Here is a 21224-nt window from a genome sequence, read left to right as displayed (position 1 = left end):
GTAGGCTAAGATGAGTAAAACTACTATGTGATAATATTCAACCAAAATGCTCAGATGCTTAGTCAAATAACCTTAAAATCAGATAGATGGGCAATAGCAAACCACTGCAGCATCATCTTACCCTGGGAATTATATAAGTACTGGACCAACACTGAGCCCCCAACCTTTAGTTAAAATACCACACTTGCCAGATGGGTCTGGCAATATGTTTCAAAGAACCTGTGTTTCAGAAGCACGTTTGTGAAGCAACATGAAGGAAGTTCATACGTCTTTCTTAGAAGGCTAAATGATAAGTTTATTCATTATTTTTGATTAAGTACTTTTAGAGGAATCAGAAAAGGCACTATATTACTTTTATGGAATCTTTTCACATTTCTAGTTAAAATCATACTCAAAGAAAAACAATGCAAACATACAGCACTAAGAGAGAACCACAGAATCATAGTGTCAGAGAGAGAAATGAGCTTCCTAATTAAATTCTTTGCTTTGATAAGTTTCTATTCCACACTTAGTTGTTGCTATTGCTATTCAAGTCCACAGACCTATTGTGCCCAATCCTGTAGATATAAAAGTCTGTCTAATGAAGAACTTATAATTCAAACTGGTTTTAAATATCTTTAGAAAATGAACAAAAACTAATTTCAATATTTTTACTTGCTTCAAATCCTCTTTTTGTTTCTTTTGATCATCTCTATGTCTTGCGTGTCTCTAGGGCTTTACATCTGCACCTCAGTATAAAAAACAGAAACAAAAACACAAAACAAACAAACAAACAAAAAACAACAGCAAAAAACCTACTGATGCACAGTTAAATGACCTTTAGAAACAGGAGTACATCAGTGTTTTCTGGATCACAGCTCAGAGCTGACACTCAGCAGAGGTTGAAGTGCAGGCTACATTTCATGTAGAAGGAAGCAGTCTCAATAATATCATGTTGTTGTCAAAGAAAAAATGTCTGAGTTCCCTGCTGGGCATCATATATCAAAACTGCAGACAGTTTCATATGAAGTATTTTCACTGCTCATCTGTTAAAAATGTGTACTTCCAAATTCATTACTTTATTATTTCCTTGAAAAAAATAATAAATATAAGTTTCTATGTGTAAAGGAATCTATATGTCTTTTATACCTACTCCACAGTACCGGGAAAAAAAAAGGGTCTCTAAGAGTTTGATAGATGGTGATGAGTAACTTAGAAACAGGTGCCTTTGCTGGATTTCTTAAATGATTTGTATTTTAATCTATAGATTTCACACACACAAAAAAAAAAATTAATACAATTCCTTTATGAAGCATTGATGTTTTGTATCCTTTTCCATACTATTTTTCCAGAAGTCACAGATAATTTTCCTCCGCATGTCATCTGTGAAAGTGCAGAACACAAAATGGCCAAATCACTGACTGTGGGCATTGCTGCAGACACTGTTGCTGTATGAACTTTCAGCTTCTGAAGAGTTGCCTCAATGCAGAACACTAAAACAAGTTTAAAACTTGCATCAAAGTGGATTTGGATTGTTACTTCAAATAGAGCAAGAATTTGTCATGAACTGCTAACAGACTCTATAGTCCAATAATACTAATTTTAATCGAACAAAAAAAAAAAAGGTTGATTTTAGGTACTTTGATTTCAGAGACACATACCAGCTATACATAAGCTGTTTATCTCCCTGCTTAGCTAATGAGAAGCATGCAGAACAGTTATGTTAGGGGGACACGAAACAGTTGCTGCTTTTTGCTCCAGGTCTCAGTCCACCATACCTGTCCCAGACTCCTGAATAAATGTTTTCCATTCAAAAATAGGTGGTGAATGTGGTATAGCAACCTGGTGGTCTGATCCCAGGAGCAGCAAGGTCACTTTGTTGTGATGGTTAAGGAAAGTGCAGCACCAACTTCTTGGGTTGAGTGCAGTCCAAAAGTCATTCTCATCCCATGGTGGGAACAGGGCTGGTCTCACAAAGGGAAGATGTGCCAAGGGAGGCTGGTGGCATTGTACCTCATCCTGCCTGCAGCCCCATTTACTCGTCCAGGGGTGGCACCTGGTGTTGGCAGGGCCTGAGCTCATTGCCATGGAGAGGGAATGGAGAGCTTTTAACACTCTTTCCCAGTGTACCCAGACCATGGCCGGGCCTTTACCAGCTCACAAACACCGCAGTTTGTGTTTCAGGCAGGGCCTGGCCTACTAGGAGTGCATGGTTCAGCTGGCCAGCAGAAGCTCAAATCCAGTATTTCTAGGAAGTCTCTGCTAGATCTATTGGGGCACAGACTCCTAAAGGACCTACCATGCGCTGGGGAAAGGGTCTCAGGCCACAGCGCTCGCTCACAAGCATGTGGCCTGCTTGGCGAGAAAGATTGGGCACAATTAACTTCTTTCATCCATTAGAGCAGTTGGAACAATCACTATAATTATTCTGAAATAGCTTTAAGAAAGCAAACAATACATGCACATTGAAAACAGATTTCTTGATGCTTGTTATCTTTTGCAGAGCTTTCGATATTTTTACCAGAATATAGATTTTTTAAAGTGCTACTGGCTTCCACTGCTATGGAGGAGCTAGCAGAGGCTGAATTTCTGTATTTTTTCATCCAGCTTTGCAAAACACTGCATTTAACTGATAATGGCTGCAATCATGGTAGAAGCTTCATAAAAAATGAAACACTAAGATTACAATATAATGAGAAACTAAGGAACAAATACTCATCAGGCATCAGTTTTAAAACCTACATAATTAAATTCTTTGAAGAATTTTTTGACTGAATGACACAAAAAGAACTAGAAAGTGACTTGGAGATGAATCCAATTCCCTTGCATCCCACAAGGGAAAGGGCACAGAGAGCATGAAGTACCATTAGGAACAGAAAAGGTTTTTTATCTGAACAAATCCATTACTTAAAACTACATGCTGTATTCCATTTTTTTGTATCTTTAAGTACTTCTGCAAAATTACATTCCAGATGACTTTCTCCACTACAGATTTTCATTCTTCGCTTGTGTCATCTTCCTATTAATCAGCTCTATTTCTTTGACTATCCTTTAGGATTTACTTCTTTTCTTTACACTGTGTCTCACTGATATAAAACATAGCAAAACAGGTGATCTACCATCCTCCTGTGCTGTCTCTGCATTCTCCTCTTAATACATTTCTCTTCACTTGCTCTTGTCACAGAGGTAGAAATTTTTCACTGGATCTCTTCTTAAACTGATTGATTTGACTACGTGAGATTGGATGCTACCTTCTTATTTCTTTCCCCCTGCCTCTTACTTTCCTTACTCTCACCTCTGCTCACCTCATCACAGAGTGGCTGAGGCCAGCAGGGCCCTCTGGAGCCACCCGTTGCCACCCGTGCCCAAGCAGGGACACCCAGAGCAGGGTGCCCAGCACCACGTCCAGGCGGCTGCTGAAGGGCTCCAAGGAGGAGACCCCACAGCCTCTGGGCAGCCTGTGCCAGGGCTCCGTCACCCGCACAGCACAGAAGGGCTCCTGGTGCTCAGGGGGAGCCTCTGGGGGGACAGGTTGTGCCCAGGGCCTCCTGTCCTGGCACTGGGCACCACTGCACACAGCCTGGCTCTGTACTCACTGCACCCTCCCTTCAGCTGTTTATAGACATCAATAAGATCTCCTCTGGCTTCCCCCCCTCCCCCTTTTTTTTTAACCATTTTTTTTTCCCCAAGTTGTAGAAACATGCTTTAACATATCCCTTTATAATGTAGAACAGAATGCCTAGTCTTGCTCTCATCAGTTCTGCATGTACTGTCACATCTCCTTTCTCCTTTTCATCTCTGAATTAATTGAACGATCAAATGCATTGTTTAAAATAACTGATCTCCTGTTTTCCAATTCCATTTCAAACACTTTCCAAACAACTATCTTTCACCTCTCGCATTCAATTGAAACTACATCTGCCAAAGTTTTTAATAATTCCTTAAGATTGTGATAGTATACTGGTCTCTCCTTTGCCTTGCTACAATTAACCATGCTCTGAAAAGTTATCCTCCCTGAGTTTCTATACTGCATCACACCTTAGATTTGCCCTCTCTCTAATTTTTCATTCGACGTCTGCTCTAGTAGATCGTCATTTTCTGCCCAACCAGTTAACTGTGATGGCCCCACAGGACTATATCATTATCTCCTATGTTGATATCCCTAAATTAGCCTCCCTTCATTAACAGTACGTCAAAATATTATCCCCTCTGCAGTAAAAACTCCACCTCTTCTCCCCTGCCTACACTAAAACCTCCTCATGAATCACTAATCTCAATTCAGCATCACTAAATTCAGTATTTCCTTCCAAGACCTCTCATCTGCTTCTTCTCTCAGCCACATGGACCATGCATGTCATTCAGGCCTGCTCTTTGGGCAGCCCTTTTAATTCAAGCTACATATTAGGCCCACATTTTTATGACTTACAAGTACTTTCTGTTTCACACCTCTACCTCTTCTGTCCATCCACACAGCTAACTGTTTTCCGCTCTCTCACATATCATATGTCATGTATTTCTTCTCCACCTCTGGCAATTTACCTAACCAAAGCCCGTCCCAGGACACTGTAGGAAAGATAAGTTTCATAGCCTTTCAGTTTGGCTGTACAACCTGTTGCTGTGCATCAGTACAAAGGTACTCTTTTCTTTATCCAGCTGTACATAAGTTGTCTTTGTTTTCCAGTATTTAACAGTTGTTCCTTATCCCATTTATCTTCTCCCATTCAGGACTGAAAGTTCAGCTTCTGCTGCTGAACAGACTTACCCCGTCATCCACTTGTGGTATTTTTAGTAAGCAACTCATGTTTTTTCCCCCGTGAATCTAATGCTTGAAAAGAGCTCTCCAGAACCATTCACAAAAACATCTTATTTTCTTTCTTCCAATCTCCCCTTAGTGCTCCCTGTTGTCAAGATGTCCCCAGCCCTGTATTGTCACTATCTCCTGTCATGTGAAACATTTCATAACTCTCCTGTGGTCCCCTCTCTACACTCATATGTCATCTCATGATTTAGACTCCCTGTGCTTGGAACAGAGCCCGTATTTTTCTTCTGTATTTGAACAGCTTCTAAAAGAGTGAAATCCTTATCTGTTACTACAATTGTATATTGATATGAGAAAACAAAACTATCTTCTTTATTAGAATTAATGTTTTGGATTCCTATTTAGAAAAACATTAAGAAAGGTTAAGATTTAGAGCAGTCAAAAAGATTTCCTGCACTTTTTAAATATTCTGAATGCTTACACTATAGATCTAAGAGGGCTTTTTGTCCCTGATATCATCAGGGAGCTGGAATAAGAAATATTGTCAGATAATTGTACATAAAGAATCCTTAAAGATTACAACAGTGAAACCTGATCTGTGCTTTCTGTTTACTAGCATGCCTTGCCAAAAAAGAACACAATTATGCTTTCACTGTACATCAACCATATGCCAATTTTTAGTTTTACAAAGTTTAATGAAGGCAAAATCTGACTCTGCAGCTATTTCTGCCAAAAAAGATTTATTGACTTATTGTACTCCAGTGCTCTAAAACCTAATGCAATTTATTGCACTGAAGTACTCTTTAAAATAGGCATGGGATGAACCCATGATGGATATCTGCTTTCTTGGTCATTTAAGTTACTTTGAACCCACCTATGATCTCAGCAGATTGAAGCCCTTACTGCGACTATTAGCATTATTCAGAAAATACATGAGTACAGCGCACGGTGACTTTGAAATGTACATCAAGAGGTATGATGTATCCTTAATGAACTAATTTTTGATGATAGTGTGATTGAGAACAGCCACTATGTCTCCAAATTTCCCAGAGGAAAGGTGACTGCTGTTCAACTAAAGATATACCTGTGACGTACAAATGTATGCACTCTATCTGCACTCTAGCTTTTTTTGGATACCCAAGATCACAGGATCTGGGTAATAATTTACTACTATTTTTTGCTCGGTGAGATGGCTGCTTCGGTTCTGATGGGTACCTCAAATACCTATTGATATGATATTGATATTTAGTGATGTTTTGTTGATTGGGTTATTTGTTAAGTGATGTTTTGTTGATTGCTTCATAATGGTGTTGGGCATGAAAACGTTTTTGGAAAGCTGCAGTTGTTAACTAGCAATAAGCAGCTTGTATCAGCACTTCCAGATACTTAATTCCACTAAGACTTCAATAAAGCATCTGTGCATGCAGATATTACGTATCCCCAGTTTTAAAATACTTACTAATTTTTAATAATTTCATTTAATGAATATTAGAAAATATATTTTTAATTAAAATAAGAGCATGTTATAAATTGCCAAACAAGCAAGCATAAGGCACTGAATTTATAGCAATACTTAGTATCTATCCTGCCTTCAGTTTTGTCCACTGAATTCACTAGTCACTATATTTCAGTATGCTAATGATAAAAAACTATGTATGTATATAATGTATACATACATATACTCACATACATATATGTATATAGGAAGCAATCTGTGCTTTTCAGCTTGTTTCCTACTCTAGAAAGTACCAAACAGAGGAACAAGCTGGCATGGGGAAGAAGAAATTTCTTCTCAAATAGGAGTTTACTTTCTGTGAGGGGCAGCATTTTTGGCTGAAGACTAACCTGAGTGAAAGCTGAAAACCAGGAACAGGGCCATGCTTTCAAAGAGGGAGGACTTCCAGATCCCATTAAACTGGAGTCTTAATGAGAGCTGGGAGAGACAAAGGTCTTTAAACCATCCTTTCCCACACTACCAAATGGTTATCTTAGCAGTCCATGGAGCAAATATGCCAAGGCAGTCTTAAAGATAGCTCTTTTTAAACAGCTGTTTCTGCTGAGTTCAAAAATGTGCTCTCATGAGTGAAGGAATGATGGCAATCAATACATAAAATAAGTAGTATGGCTATATTGCCACCTCAGACGGAACACCACATAACTTGATTCTCTTTTTGTATCACCTTTGATCCATTCTACCACAGGTGACCTGTTTTGGTTATTTCCATTTAGAAAAGTATTTCAGAACATTTTATGTGAGTAGTTATTTGTTTGAAATAAAAGAAGCAAGTCTCTGTGTGTTTGCATGTGCGTATATGTACAGGTACATACACATGTATGTTTGAAGCAAAAAAAAGTGGAATGCAGCAGAGCACTTTATGATTACCCTACTATATATTAACACAGTTCTAAAAGCTTCAGATTTCTATAGGTACCAGCACTAGCAGTTAAAAGAAATGAGAGTTTCTGAAGAGTTTCAGAGATACTCAGCAAACCTCAAACTCTTTTTTTTTTTTTTTTTTTTTTTGCTAATGAAGAAGGAAAGAACATTGCATTTCTCATAATGCAAGTTACATGGATTTTGCAATACAAAATGTCACTCATTTGCATTAGAAGTCATGGTTCAAAGGAATTGTGGCAAAATGTGTAAATCTAGAATGCCATCTAAGAAAACCAGAGCCAATCGTGCTGAAATGTTTCTGGACACCATACAGCAGAACAGCTACATAACCCCTCCACCATACAGCAATCCATGGCAGCTATTCAAGTGGAGTGGAAGAAAACAAAAAACTCTTTGTTTATCCACATCAATTGTCAATCAATATGCACATTTATCAGCCCACATGAAGAGGACAATAAAAAAAAATCCAAATTCTCTTGTTTAGTACTGACACAAGTAAAAAGTAAAGATGGTTTTGATATTGATGAGATATCACTCAACAAAAGATTTTTCCCTGAAAAGTAATTCAAGTAGGGCATATAAAGAAGCATCTTATAATTTCTATTGTTTATTATAGTCAAACCCAAACTCAATTCTAAACCAATTTAAAAAATAACATGCTGTAGTTATGTGCAAAATAATGAATCAAGTTAGTATGCTGCATCATTTGGTATGCAGAATAAGTTCCCTGAAGCTGAGAGTGAAACTTGTTTAAATATGAAAGCATCACGGTTGAAAGCAAAATAATCTGCACAAAACAGACAATAAACTAAGCAAAGGAAAGGAAAAAAAAAAAAAAAAAGAAGGCAAGCAAGGTCCAGGTACAGCAGGAAGACTAGTTCTATAGATCTACAAAAAATAGAAGTATGTTTTACCTGTCATCCTCTTTCCCTTCCTCTGCTTGGTCCTCTTGAGCTTTTTCATCTTGCCCTGATCCTTTGACTTCTTCCTTATCACAGTTCTCTGCCACCTCTTGCCCTTCCCTTTTTTCATTAATTTCTTGCTCCTTTGCTTTTTCCTCCTCCTCCTCTTTTTCCTCTTCCTCAGGAAATATTTCATCTTGTTCATCCCCTTCCAACCCCCCCTCTTTTTTTTCCTCTATGTCCCTTGTCCTTCTGAAGTCAACAAAAATTGAAAGAGGCATGCAAAAAGAAAAAAGAAAAGAATGCAGTAAAGTTAGGGTCACAGAGATGCGCATGCATGAACTCACAAGAAAGGCAGAACAAAATAAATGAAATAAAAAATTAAAAGACTAAAATTAAAAAGTAAAAGATGGAAGTAGTCATAAGGTTAGTCATGCTGGCTAATCCTCCAGCCTACACTAGAGAAGCTTTAAATTGTGATGTTTTCTTAGGACAGTCCCTAAGTCCCTCTTTGAACAGAAGCTGTGTGGCAATACATCTCATTTAAAAAGGGATACATGTACACAACCATACAACAGAAACGACGTGGTCCTAACACTGCTCATATGAACAGATGTGCAAACTTACCAAATGCATCGCATCTCTCAAGAGGACAAATTTCTGAGAATTCATACAAGCTGACACTGAATTTTGCTGACAGATGCAGGTGGGTTACACCTTCTAGAAGAACAATCTTTCATTCCTTCCACAGTGAAATCTCCCCTGACTGTGCACAGGGTGCAGGCAAAGGAGATGCTGCGTTTTGCTCACAGATACACTGTGCACATCTCGCTGAAGACTAATTCAGCAGAGGTATGCCTACAGTTGAACGGGACCAGGGTCTGCATTGGTATTATCTAAGACTTCTGTAACAGTTCAGCAGCTCTAGTTTAAAAAGTAAATTAAGATGCCTTTGACATAGGCAGCACAAAATTTGAGTTCGACTGTCTTTTCAGCCGTGTTAAGTATTTCACAAAACTGTTTTCAGAAAGTGCAAATGTAAGCGTGTCTAATGCCTGCTGACAGCACGTTTGTTGCTGCAGTGTATTCTAGCATAACTCAAGACATCAAAACTTTGCTAAAAACAAATACCATAAAGAATTCAAAAAGCATTAAATGATGAAGACATTTAAACCAGTTTCTGGCAAATTCCCTGCAAATTCCAACTGAGGCAAAATAATCTTTTCAAATACAAATATTGAAAAGTACTCAGCTACTTAAATCACACAGCTATGGTAGGCACCATAGCTCCTTGTGCTCACCTTATTTTCTTGTTTCCCCTTGGCCGCTCTGACTGGACAGACATGTAACTCGTGCTGCTGAAACGAGAAGCGCTGCTTGTCCGAGACACAGCCGAGACATCGCTGACGTCGCTGTCTGAGGACTTATTGGAAACATTGTCAGAGCCCCGCTGAGGATCCCGTCCCGACCGATACTGTAAGAGGAAAGGGAGAAAGACAGAGATGTCGTCAGCGGCACTACCGCACATCAGCTATGGAGCTGGTCCCTGATGGTATCTAAACTGCCTGTGTCACCAGCCCGCTTGAATTTTTATAGTGAAGGTTTTAACTAACAGAGAATACAAATTATGTCTTGGTTCACATTACTTTTATTCTGTTTTGATATCCAATCTTTGATATCCAAAAGTAATTAGCTCCTTGGTTTCATCCAGAAAGTAACTTTTACAAAAGGTCTAGCGCTCCCAAAGGTTTCACAAACCTGAGCAAAGACATCTAACCCATTGCAGAGTACTCTCACCACTGTTTCTCCAGTGCACAAAAGCAAGGCAGAGGGACTTAGTGACATGCCCACAACTGCTGAGCTCATGAAAGATTGACCAGGAGACAGAACACACTCCACGCTGTCTACAAAAATTGCATCTCTTTTGGGGCCTAGCCTGTTTACAAGAACTTCTGGCTGACAAATGATAACACATCCTTTAATTTAAATTAAATAAACGAGATTATCAAACTAAAAGACAACGTGTTGCTGTAGCTCTTCAAACAAAACACACAACCTTCTGAACTGCTGGGCTGAGAAATCCAAATGGATGGGAGAACACGGGGATGGGACTAGGGATGACTTGTACTAATCATGTACTAATGAAGAAATTCAGGAATGGCAATAACGTTCTAGCTCACTGAGTGTATGCTCTCAACACCGAACTGGCAGGCGACTGACCATCAGCAGTAAGCCTACGCAACGTTAAGCAGAGCTGTGTAAAGGTATTCAAGTTAGATCTGAACAAAATATTATGGTTCTTTGTTCTTGTTACACCAGTTAGCTCTAAATGAACGCTAAGTCTGTGCCACTCTGCATTGCACTATGTGATAAAGAATAAGTAACAGAAAGAGATTTTTCATTCTCCTCTTCATATAACTGACATATCTGTGTACACAGCAATATGATGGGTTCCTATTGATAACCTTTTCGGAAAAACAGTATTGCAGGACAGAATGTCAATGACCAGCAGGTAATTGTTCGGCTGACTTCAAAAGAAGACAGCATGGAAGATGTAAAGAACTGCAGAGATTGTTTTCTCTCATTGATTTCTTTAAATCCTATCTGCAGAGAGGCTTGTGGAACTCTCAGGGGTAGCAACACTGGACCCAAGCCCTTTTTTACAGTTTTAAAATAAATGCCCTTCATGAAGTACACAGCTTCACAGTTTGCTTCTGCTCTCTTGCTACGAATAAGCAACACTGGGAAGTATCCTGAAAGAATGCAGTGTGTTAGTAGTGTTTCAGAACAGCATTTGAGTGCCTATTTACCATACGTGGATATTACACTTAGAAATCATGAGTTATCTTGTAACTTTTAAGACAGGAAATAAAATAAAGACAAGAGAAAATGCCCAAGCAGGTTACACTGTACACCAAGACAGTGACCAAGGGCAACCTGGGCTACACATTTACCTAAAGTGGATGTAAATGTTGCAGCTGGCTTCCTGATCTATACTGATTTCCAGTATTTGTGTTCATTCACCCCCTCCTTTAAGTGTGCACCCCCAGCCTTTAAGTGTGGGAGTGCACTTAGCCAGCCACAAACTCCCAGGGGATCTCTGTGGTCACAACCTCTAAACGGTGTAATATTTATTGATGGTTTTTATTGAGTCCTGCATGCCCCATTCCCATAACTCTCCCTAGGAGAAGGCAGAGGTATGAGTGTAGTTGTGCTGAAAGGTTTGCGTTGATTTAGCCTGAAACTACCAAGACTGGCAAGTCCAGCCTGGGCTACCACCAGGCTCTAAGGAAAAGGCACCAAAGAGCTGCCTTAAGGCCTTCAGCACTTGTCCTGGCTCCTGAGCAGTCGTACTTGCTGGAGCCACTGCTGGTTCCCACCAGAGCTGACACGTGGCCACGGTGTTTGCCCTCATGGTGGCCAGACACACCACTGGCACTACAGTCCTCATGTGGCTACTCTTTGGGGAAACAGGACAGACTGTAGTGTCGGGTGTAAATCATTCATGGAATCATTAATTACATTCCAATTAGGGGATAGATAATTACTTGCGGTGGTTCACAGAGAGACAGAGCTCGGCCTGCAGATCCCACACTGAGCTTGCCAGGCAGGCAGTGGAAATGAGCCCTTCTAAATTAAACATGTGTAAGTGACACAGAGCCTCAAATGGTACCCAAACGGCACGATGTCAATCTGAAGAGTCATGCTGCTGCACCCTAACAGGCTCAAAAACCCGCGGGTTTGATTTTGGCTGCTTCATTTCCTCACCTGCAGAACCTCAATTCTTAAAAACACATTGTTGGTAGAAACATATTGGATATAACAAATCAAACATCTTGACAAATAAAACAAACCTGTCATATTTTTATTTTTTAAAATGCTAGCACAGCAGTAATAACCTAGTGATATACATTGAAGAATCGCTACGGTAACAAAAGTAAGCTGAAAGCACGTAATTCTGGAAATGTAAAGGGAAACACAATTATCAGGTCATTGCCTTGCTTCTCTTTTCCCTGTTGTATGTACTTCCCACCAAATATTTTAGATTGGGTCAGAGGGCACAGAAATAACATTAGACCCTTACCATTTCAGGATGCTTTAGTTTTAAAATTTGGAATGTATTCTTTTCATTAAATATGCATGAATTAATATTTTAAGTATTTATATTTAAAAGCCCTACTAAACATTTACACATTGTCTTAGTTACAGTCGCACATCTGTTAACTGCCTACCAAAGTAACATCTACAGAGTGAAACTGAATTGTCTGTCTTGTTGGATACCTCATTAAAAGACCAGATATCTCCAACTCATCCATAAACTCGGTTCCAAATCGCTCTTTATCCTGCTGGTGCCTATCCCCCACAGTCTACTTTTGACCTTATATCTAACTTAATTTTGTCCAGGAAGCAGATTATAATTTCAATGCATTGAACGTTAGTGTTTCAGAAAGTGCAGCACAGAAGACAAAAGGAAACACGTTGCTTGTCTGACAGAAGCCATGCTGGTATTTTAGTTTTATATTTGTTTCTGAAATTGCAACTTAATATAAGGCAGTTTCCAAAGTGCTACTTTGCTCTCTGCCTCAAAAGCAAAATGGCATTTATGTTGTGTGAATATTGTTTTTTTATAAAGTATCAAGTTTTATGTTGCATATACTGACTGTAAAATACAACTCTTTTTGCACAACTTTGCACAATTCTTTCTTCAGTTTTTGTGTGGCCAAAGTTGCCCAAAGGCTTTACATCTTCATGCATTTCATATAGTTCCTTGTTTTTATTCCCCTGAGTCTCAATTTTTTAATTTTTTTTTAATTTTTTTTTGCTATATGTCACCAACTGTACAAGATCAAGTGTTAGGCTGGAAAGGCCATTCATCATTAACCAAGTGCCATCCACCCATTGCATCTGAAACAGTGCCACCATTTCGCATCCCGCCCCCCTGCTGTCCCTATGCCCTGTGCTGCAGCACCCTGCAGGGTCACTGCCATTCCCACAGCTGGCTGCTGGCTGCAGCAGGACCTGAGTTTGGGTCAACAGATCCAACAACTCCCCTCCATGCCTCTGGTTCCCTCAGAAGAAAATATGGGCACAGGAAAAGCAAGGGAACCTCATGCGCTCCCCTGATTCGGACCCTATGGGCTGGTCTATGGTGAAGCATACCTGGCTACTGTGAAGGCTAATTAAATACCACTTCCTTATTTTTATTTTTTTAACAGCCATTGCTGTAGGAAATCTATCTCCTGACTTTTCCCATGCTGGAAATATATGTCTCTTATTTCAATAAGGTGAAATTTTCAACCCAATTGATTCCTATATAATATAGCCAGGATTCCAGACTTTGATGTATAACACAGAAAAAGTTCCCAGCCTCTTCTAGGTGTCCCAGGCTCTGCACAAGCAGAGGGCTTGATGTAAAGTCACTTTGGTGTTTTTAAAACTAAGATGATTTTGTCCTATTTTGCTGCATTGAAGAAAAGGATAAATGTCGTGGCAACAAATTCTACCAAACAAGTTTTAAAGTTCCTTAAAACCTTTCCCTCTGCAGTAATGAAATCATTGGTTGGAACAAATAACAAAGTGAAAGTTTGGTGCTTGTGCCAATACTTTGCAACTGCAATAGATTATTGTCCTGCAGAGATGAATTCAAGATTATTACAGCTGAAAAACAAATACCTGCTCTTTTTCCCAGCACAACCACCTCTGTCAGCCTTCCGACCTCTCTGTGAACTGCCAGTATGTGACTAACCGGCCACACGGAGCTACAACTGCTCTCGTACTCGAAAGAAAACATTTTGGAACTTCTAATTCAAAGGGAGTTTGTAATTGTTTCATGTTACTTTAATCTATTGTTACCAGTCTTCCATTAAAGACTATACAGTTATGCAGTTTCCAGGCAATTGAAATTCTCAAAGATTTCCAACCATCTTTCTATTCTATAATTTATTTATTTTTTAATCTACTCATCAGTTTTTATTTGCTAGCATTTACATAGGGACATATAAATCTGGTCAATGTTTCTACTGATCAAAATGTTGGGAAGCTGTCTCAGACAATTGCCCATTGTGCTACCACAACAGACTAAAGAACCGCTCTGGACTGTTTCAATAGTCCCTTGCCTTGCTGACAAAAGCTTTGGAGCAGCCAGAGCACAGCAATTGTATGCAATGTTCTGTAATTCTAACTGGAGCTTCTGGTTCAAGTTTGTAGCTCCAAAAGGCACTGCAAATGTTAGTTGCCATCCTTCATTTGAAGGAATGTTGTTACATTGTTTTAATGTCCTTTGCTGATGGCTGCTTAATGAAGTATTCCATTAGAAACAAAACTGAACACTTATAAATGTAACATTACATTTATGTAAGAGGCTCTAAAATCATTTTCACAAAATTTACAAATTAACATGCAGCGAGAAAGTAAGTTTATCTGTATCTCGCATACGCACAAACCTGAGGTGAAGGCTGTGCTGAAGCTGCCCTCGCGTGTAATTAGTTCATCCTTGGCCACCCCAGCAACCAGTGCTTCCATCTGTCAGTCCGCCAGGCTCCACCAAGGCAGAGCACAGCACAGCTAGCCCTGTTAGCCTCCGCCAGCCCTCCTGGAGCCAGCAGCTGCACACGGCAGCCCTCAGTCCCTCGGGAGGCTAAAAGACTGACCAGGGAGCTCAGTTCCCGCACTGCCCCAGCATTCGGCACATGGTAAGTGCAGCGGTGGCCCCGGCCTTCTCAATGTGGAGCAGCAACCAGCTCTAGCTCTGACCCATACCTGGCTGCTGATCCCAGCTTCTGCCTTTCAGCCCTGGGTCCTGTCCTTCCTGCCTTCTTTCCATTGCCAGTTCTTGAATGCTGCTTCCCCAGCCCTACATTTCTGGCCCTGTTCCCACCCTGCCTCCCCTTCAGCCATTTCTTGCTTCACGTTGGGCACCCTGTGGTCCCCTGGCCCTGCTGTGCCTCTCTTGGCATTGTTGTCTTGATATAGCACGAAAGAGAGAGAGCTACACGTGGTGTCGCTACTTGTGAGCAGAACGGTGCCTGAACCAGCAGGCCTAGGTGGACGTACTGGGGCTCCCTGGGGAGGCACTGAGCTACAGTTCCCTGTGCCTCATTCCTCATCCAACATCATTTCCCCAGTATTGAGAGCATTTCAGTTTACTTCTACCTTTAATAAAAAGATCTGGCTGTAACCAGATTTACAGATCTCACCTCCTAAACCATCCTAACTTCCTTTCAACAAAGTTAGGCCACTAACTGAAACGCAATGATAAAAAAAGAACGTCTATATTTCTATCTAACATGGAAAAGTAGTACCTCAAAATTTTCCTCAGTGGTTTGGTACCATCCATTTACTTATTTCACTAACTGATACTCATGTATACACTCTTAATAAGGAGGTCCTAAAACCTAGAAACCTAAAAATCTCGGTAAGTTGATTTCACTACAGGGGCTAAGCCATGTTGCAAACCACATCCTACTGCCAAATCAGTAAATGAAATCTGAGCAATGAAAAACATCCAAGGCAAGCCAGCAGCAGGTCATACCAACAAAGAAAGGTAGCCTGGGCTGTATTAACTGGAGCATAACCAATGCATAATCAGTAGATCAAGGGGATTACCGTATACTCAGCACACATTAGACCACATTTAGAATACTGCATTCATTATTGGGAGGCCGTTTATAAGAAAGACATCAATAACAGTCTCAAGTTGTACAAGGGAAGGTTTAGAGTGCACATTAGGAAGCATTTCTTTATGGAAAAGGTGATCAAGAATTTGAACAGGCTGCTCAGGGAAGTGGGGGAGTCTCCACCCTTGGAGGTATTTAAGAGCCATGTGGACATGGGACTAAGGGGCATGGCTTAGTGATGGGACATGGTAGGTCAGGTTGATGGTTGGACTTGATGATCCTGGAAGGCATTCTCCGACCTTGAGGGTTCCATAATCGTCCGCTGGAGCGAGTTTAGCAGAGGGCCATGAGATGGCTGGGGCTGGAGCTTTTACCCAGTGAGGAGAGCCTGGGGTGGTGAGGGGGAGCTGGGCTTGTTCTGCCTGCAGGAGGGCAGATTTGGGAGATCCTAGCAGCAGCCTGACAGGACATATAGGGAGGATGTCAGAAAGACAGAGCCAAGCTATTCACTGTGGTGTCGACTGATACAAAGACAGACAGTTTTACTGTTGTGACAATGAAGCAGTGGATCAGGTTGAACAGAAAGGTAGTGCAGTCTTCATCCTTGAACGTTTACAAGACCTGTCTGAAAAAAGACCTGAGCAACCTGGACTGTTCTCCTTTGACTGTCTTGAGACAGGGGCTGGACATGCTCCTCATGTCCCCTCCAACCCAAATTTTTCTGTCATTGTAGGGGTCAAGATGACCCTGGGGCTGAAGAAGAAACTGCAAGGGCAGCAGTAACACAGAAGCCACTAGTCTACTACTGTCTAGGCCACTGTCTAAAGAGAACTGAAAATCAAGAGAGGGGTAATCTGGAGGCGAACAAAAACAAAAGACAAAAAAATTTGTCTGCTTCATGTATTCTGATTTATGGTGTATTTTTTAAAGAATTCCTTAAGTGTACAATTTAAAATAAATAAAGCAGAACAATAGCAAATGTTCTGGGATTACACTGAGGGGAACTTACAGGACCTGCAAATATTCAGTACAGTAAAAAGCAGTAAGACAGCTCTTAAGAAGTATTTGGGTCCCTAAAGGAGCTTAAGAATTAACTTACCCACAAGTTTTTCTGTCTACAAAAGATTTGTTGCTGCAGTCAGTTTCAAAAAATTAAGCAGTCTCTCACTCTTCTGTTCTATTTCATACAATCTGATGTTAGGAAGATCAAGACAACCTCTAGTTTCAACTGCACTGATATCTGCTCCAAAATCAAGATGTTATTGATGCAGAGTTCATTCACAAAGATAGCTTCATCCAGTCTAGGGAACTAACTGTTCTTACATTAATCTTACATTAAGTCAGGACCAAATTTTATTAATTTTGAAAGGAGAAGGCACTGTCAACTTTCTGCTGGGATATACGAAGTTACCACATTATTAGAAAGACACTGCTCAAAATCCCATCCCACCAATGAAAAATACAACATGTAAAAAAAAAAAAAAAGTGTTTAAAGTAAAATAAAAGGTAAGTAAAACAACACAGCAACAATTCAACGCATCAACTGTAAAAACTCAAATGGCAATCCAAGACTGCAGTGACAATCTAAGGTTTATAATGGCCAAGCAGGTATCTCATAATATCTCATCAAAAGCTACCTTAACAGTACAATTCAGAGAGTGTTTCAACTCCAAATCATCAAATTATTGGAACAGGACTCAATGATATAACAAGTCATAATGACAAGCATTCACCACCACTGGTCTGCATCCTTGGGTAGCATGCCTGATGTACTCTATAGCTAGATATCTACTTTAAAAAGTAAGACAACTGATTTCTATGATCTATGAAGAAAAGTAACTGAGATTTAAGAAGAGTTTTCCTTGTCTGAATATTAAAGTAAGATGATATTTTTCATGGTCCTAGCTGTTAAATGAAACAGAAGAGAGATCCAGGTATAGCATACAGTTAGGGTGAAACAGCTGTACTTATATTTATATTCCCATATAAATGGGAATCAGTAGAAAATCTCATGTGTCCTGAGGATGGACTTCACCTTGTTACAAGGTTTGATGATTCCTAGGCTCATCCATGGCTTCACAATCTACTGTCCAATTCCATCTAACAATATTTCCTACACTTTTTATCTCCTGCTGAACTCCAGCACATTTGTTAGGACAAACTGGCAAGCCTAGCTACAGGTAACTCACTTGTTCAGTGGGCTTAATTTTAGAGATGACTCCTAATTATGTTTCTCGTCCTTTCTGGTCTTCTAACTCCAGTGAATCCTACTTTCATGAGATAAACAGAATCAAAGTGTCCTTCCTGTATTTGCTTCTGTTCCTCAAGTGGTTCATCTGTCGTTTTTGTTATCACTGCACTCAAAATCTCTTCCACTTCATACAGTCCTGCCATCCAGAGAGCGGTTCAATTTTTAAGGATGGTAACAGGGCAGGATTTCTGTTTTGTTTAAGAAAAGCTCAGATCTCCGAGTGTTCTACCTAACTTGGGCTTCTCCAAGATGTTACTGTGTAAGATCAAGCTATGAAGTTAAACAACATGCATTTTAAAGAGTTGTCACTTAGCCTGGATTAAAAACTACATTTCCATTATTTGGTGGTGGTTTTTTTTTTGTCCTTGTGCCTCTCATAACAACAAAAATACGGAAAAGCAACCACCTTTTTTTATTTTAACCCAAAAGCCTGCTACGTATTTCAACAAATCTCGTTGTTTGAGAAAGAGTATGAAGTTGCTCCCTTAATAGTACCTTCTCTATGTAATATTTAAATATGACTTTCATGAAATCTGTCCTGGGACACAGCACCACTAAAGGAATTCATGCCGAAGGAAACATCTGGATTGACACATGGGCCATCTGGTGAGTGCTTATTCCTGTAAGCAGAAGTGCCTGAGGATCATGAGTTACAAAATTGCTCAAGAACAGGATATAAATACATCTTTGTACGACTTGTCTTTATAAGTTGTTAAATCCACAGAAATCAAAGAGGGTAGCCTTCAAAATCAAGTATGATTAGAGGGAAAGTCCCATAACATTTTTCTTTATCTTTTGTTTTCACTGATTCTCAGAATACGCTTTGAAAAATTCAAGTCCAATAATAAATACATAAGATTAGCTAATAGTTTGTGTACACATTTTCTGCTGATTTGTGTTTACCTAAAGGGGAAACAAATCTGCAAGATGTAGATAGCACCATCTCCTTATTACTTCATAGGTGCTTAGAAATCTGCTTAGAAAACATTACTTTTCCCTAAAATGGATTTCCTCAGCACCTTTACTCCTGTCATTTTGGGAAACCAGGGAATAAAAGCTGCAGGGAGATCTTAAGCATGCAGTCTGCTCCTGGGAAATGGAAAAAATGAACTCTCTTTTTCTCTTTGTCATTATCCTTCATTTCTCAAAGAGAGAGAAAAAAATAAATGAATAAATTAATTTTTTAAAAAAGTATCACGTCTTTCATATCAGTTCACAAATTTTATAATCCTTTTGCTCTTTGCTTATAAGGCCAATTTGAATTCACTTTTATAGAAAATACTTAATGCCAATTACCATTAATTACAACTTCAACTTCACCACATAAAACACTTTAACAGCAAGATATTCATATGTAACATTTCAGGAAAACAAAGAAAAAAAATCAAATGAAACTGTGCAACGAATTTAGGTAATTTCACGAGACAGTTACCTATATTGGAACTATTCTTAGGGTCAAGAACTTCTGTGAACATTTCTGATGTTTAATGTCTAAGAATTTAAAGAACCTTGAAAGTTTTCATTTTACAGATGTTTCCTTGGCATAGCATTAGCATAGCATTTCTAAATTTATGTGTCTGGAAACCAGTTTAGAAGTAGGCAAGATAACATTTCTAACAATGCCTCCTAAAAAACACCCAAGCTACTTCTTTGCAATTCTTGAAACTAAAAGTCAACCTGTTTATCAGCAATGAATTGACGTTATCTTCTCTTGGATTCAGAAAACTGTCAGTGTTTTCAATGTTGTTTTTAGAAAATCATATTCAAAGTAAGTAACATGCAGATACTAATAATTAGCTACTTGCTTCAGATTAAACTGCAGAAGTACGCAAATCATCAGACTTGTTTTTCATCTGACGTTATCTGTCACTCTAGAGAGAAAAGAAACAGAGTGATGCATCCTGGTTGTGCAAAATTTAATGGATCTCAGATACCGTATGTAAGGAAACTAATATAAATTCTTTTAAAGATGTGACATAGTTTGAAGGCAAAAGATACACCAGATAATTTTTGCTGTTATAACAGAAGTTGAACTGCATGACAAAATTGTGTTTGGCTGTATGACAGATGATTGTTTTTCTCAACATAAACTGACTCTGGAAGAAAAACAAATTCCAAACTTCTTTTCAGCTATGATACTTAAGGTTATTAGATGAAAATGTATATATTCAAGGCAAAGATTTAGGACAAGATGTTCTTCTGGGGGAAAAGAGAAAGTTCTGTTTATGCAGACTTTAATTTAAGTTTATGTAATGTTATTTTAAATTTCATGAGCACTACTAGTAAAATAAGTTTACTGCAACAATTTAACTATTTTACAGTTTGTATTGCAAAATGAACACATTTTGGGTACATCATTACCCTGTTCAGAATCAGGGCTTGAATTTTCAGAACTGTTTTTTTTTTTTTTCCTTTTTATTCCTTGTTATTATTCACTGATTCCAGACTGTCAGTGAAATCACTGGTAAACTAATGACTTCAATCTGTAGGAGCAGGATAATATTCTTTCTTATTTATTACTAAAGAAATTATTCTGTTGCCTAACACTAAACCAATATTAACTCCCGTAAGCAAGACTCTACTTCCAAATAAAAATCAGAAATAACATAGGTTAGAATGGTTGCAGAGATAATTTCATGGTTTAGTAACCTTTTCACCAAAAACGTTGCTGAAGGCATTAAAGCTTTACAAACAAAATATATCCCTACACTCAGCCTCCAAGGTGCTAATCTAACTTTGATTAGCTCAATTATTGAGCTTTGATGGAAAAACAGTGCTGTGTTAAATATCCATCAAAGTTCTTTGCTTATACTACTTGCACAAGGGATGTTTGAAGTCACAGTTATAGTTAGTAAAACTAACTGTGAGAAATGATGGATTTAAGATACTCAAGAAAAGGATGAAAAAATGCAATGCCTTGGGCAAAATCTGATAGAGACATAAAGCTTTTTTCTTGCATAATAGATGGCAAAAAATCATCAAACACAAAATGCGTTGTTTGGACAATGGCTGATAAACTGGCAAAATTACCCCTGACTTCTCTGGGGCTGCTATTAAATAAAACCAACCCATCTAATACAAAGAAGCAGTCACAAAGACTGGACAAAATAAAACATCCACACTAATAAAATCACTTCACATGCCTCGTTATTACAGGCAAAACACTTTTAGTGAAGAATTACAAATTATAAGAGCAAACTCTGGTTGAACCCTTGACCTAAGGCATGCCCAACTGAACCACCCGGAGCTGCTCACAGGTGGCCATCCCAGGAGCACCTCCGGCAGGATTCCTCGGTTTGGATCCTACGCATTTAAGCAG

At 39.2% G+C, this 21224-nt stretch overlaps 1 protein-coding gene across 50 annotated transcripts in view; it reads right to left on the bottom strand.

The window, feature by feature from the left end:
* The window catches only part of RIMS2 (regulating synaptic membrane exocytosis 2), a 447566-nt gene that overhangs the window by 61757 nt on the left and 364585 nt on the right, over window positions 1-21224 (bottom strand). For 49 of the 50 annotated variants that reach the window (XM_068672466.1, XM_068672422.1, XM_068672424.1 and 46 more), the window contains one exon: window positions 9340-9512. The exons of the other annotated variant lie outside the window; for it this stretch is intronic. In XM_068672466.1, the coding sequence (XP_068528567.1) occupies window positions 9340-9512 (173 nt within the window). The remainder of the gene's footprint in view (window positions 1-9339; window positions 9513-21224) is intronic. 50 annotated transcript variants of the gene reach the window in all.

The sequence above is a fragment of the Anas acuta genome, chromosome 2 (assembly GCF_963932015.1).
Source record: "Anas acuta chromosome 2, bAnaAcu1.1, whole genome shotgun sequence".
In the NCBI taxonomy this organism is placed as follows: domain Eukaryota; kingdom Metazoa; phylum Chordata; class Aves; order Anseriformes; family Anatidae; genus Anas; species Anas acuta.
The sequence above is the reverse complement of the archived record's forward strand: the minus strand, read 5'-3'. Positions and strand labels throughout refer to the sequence as shown.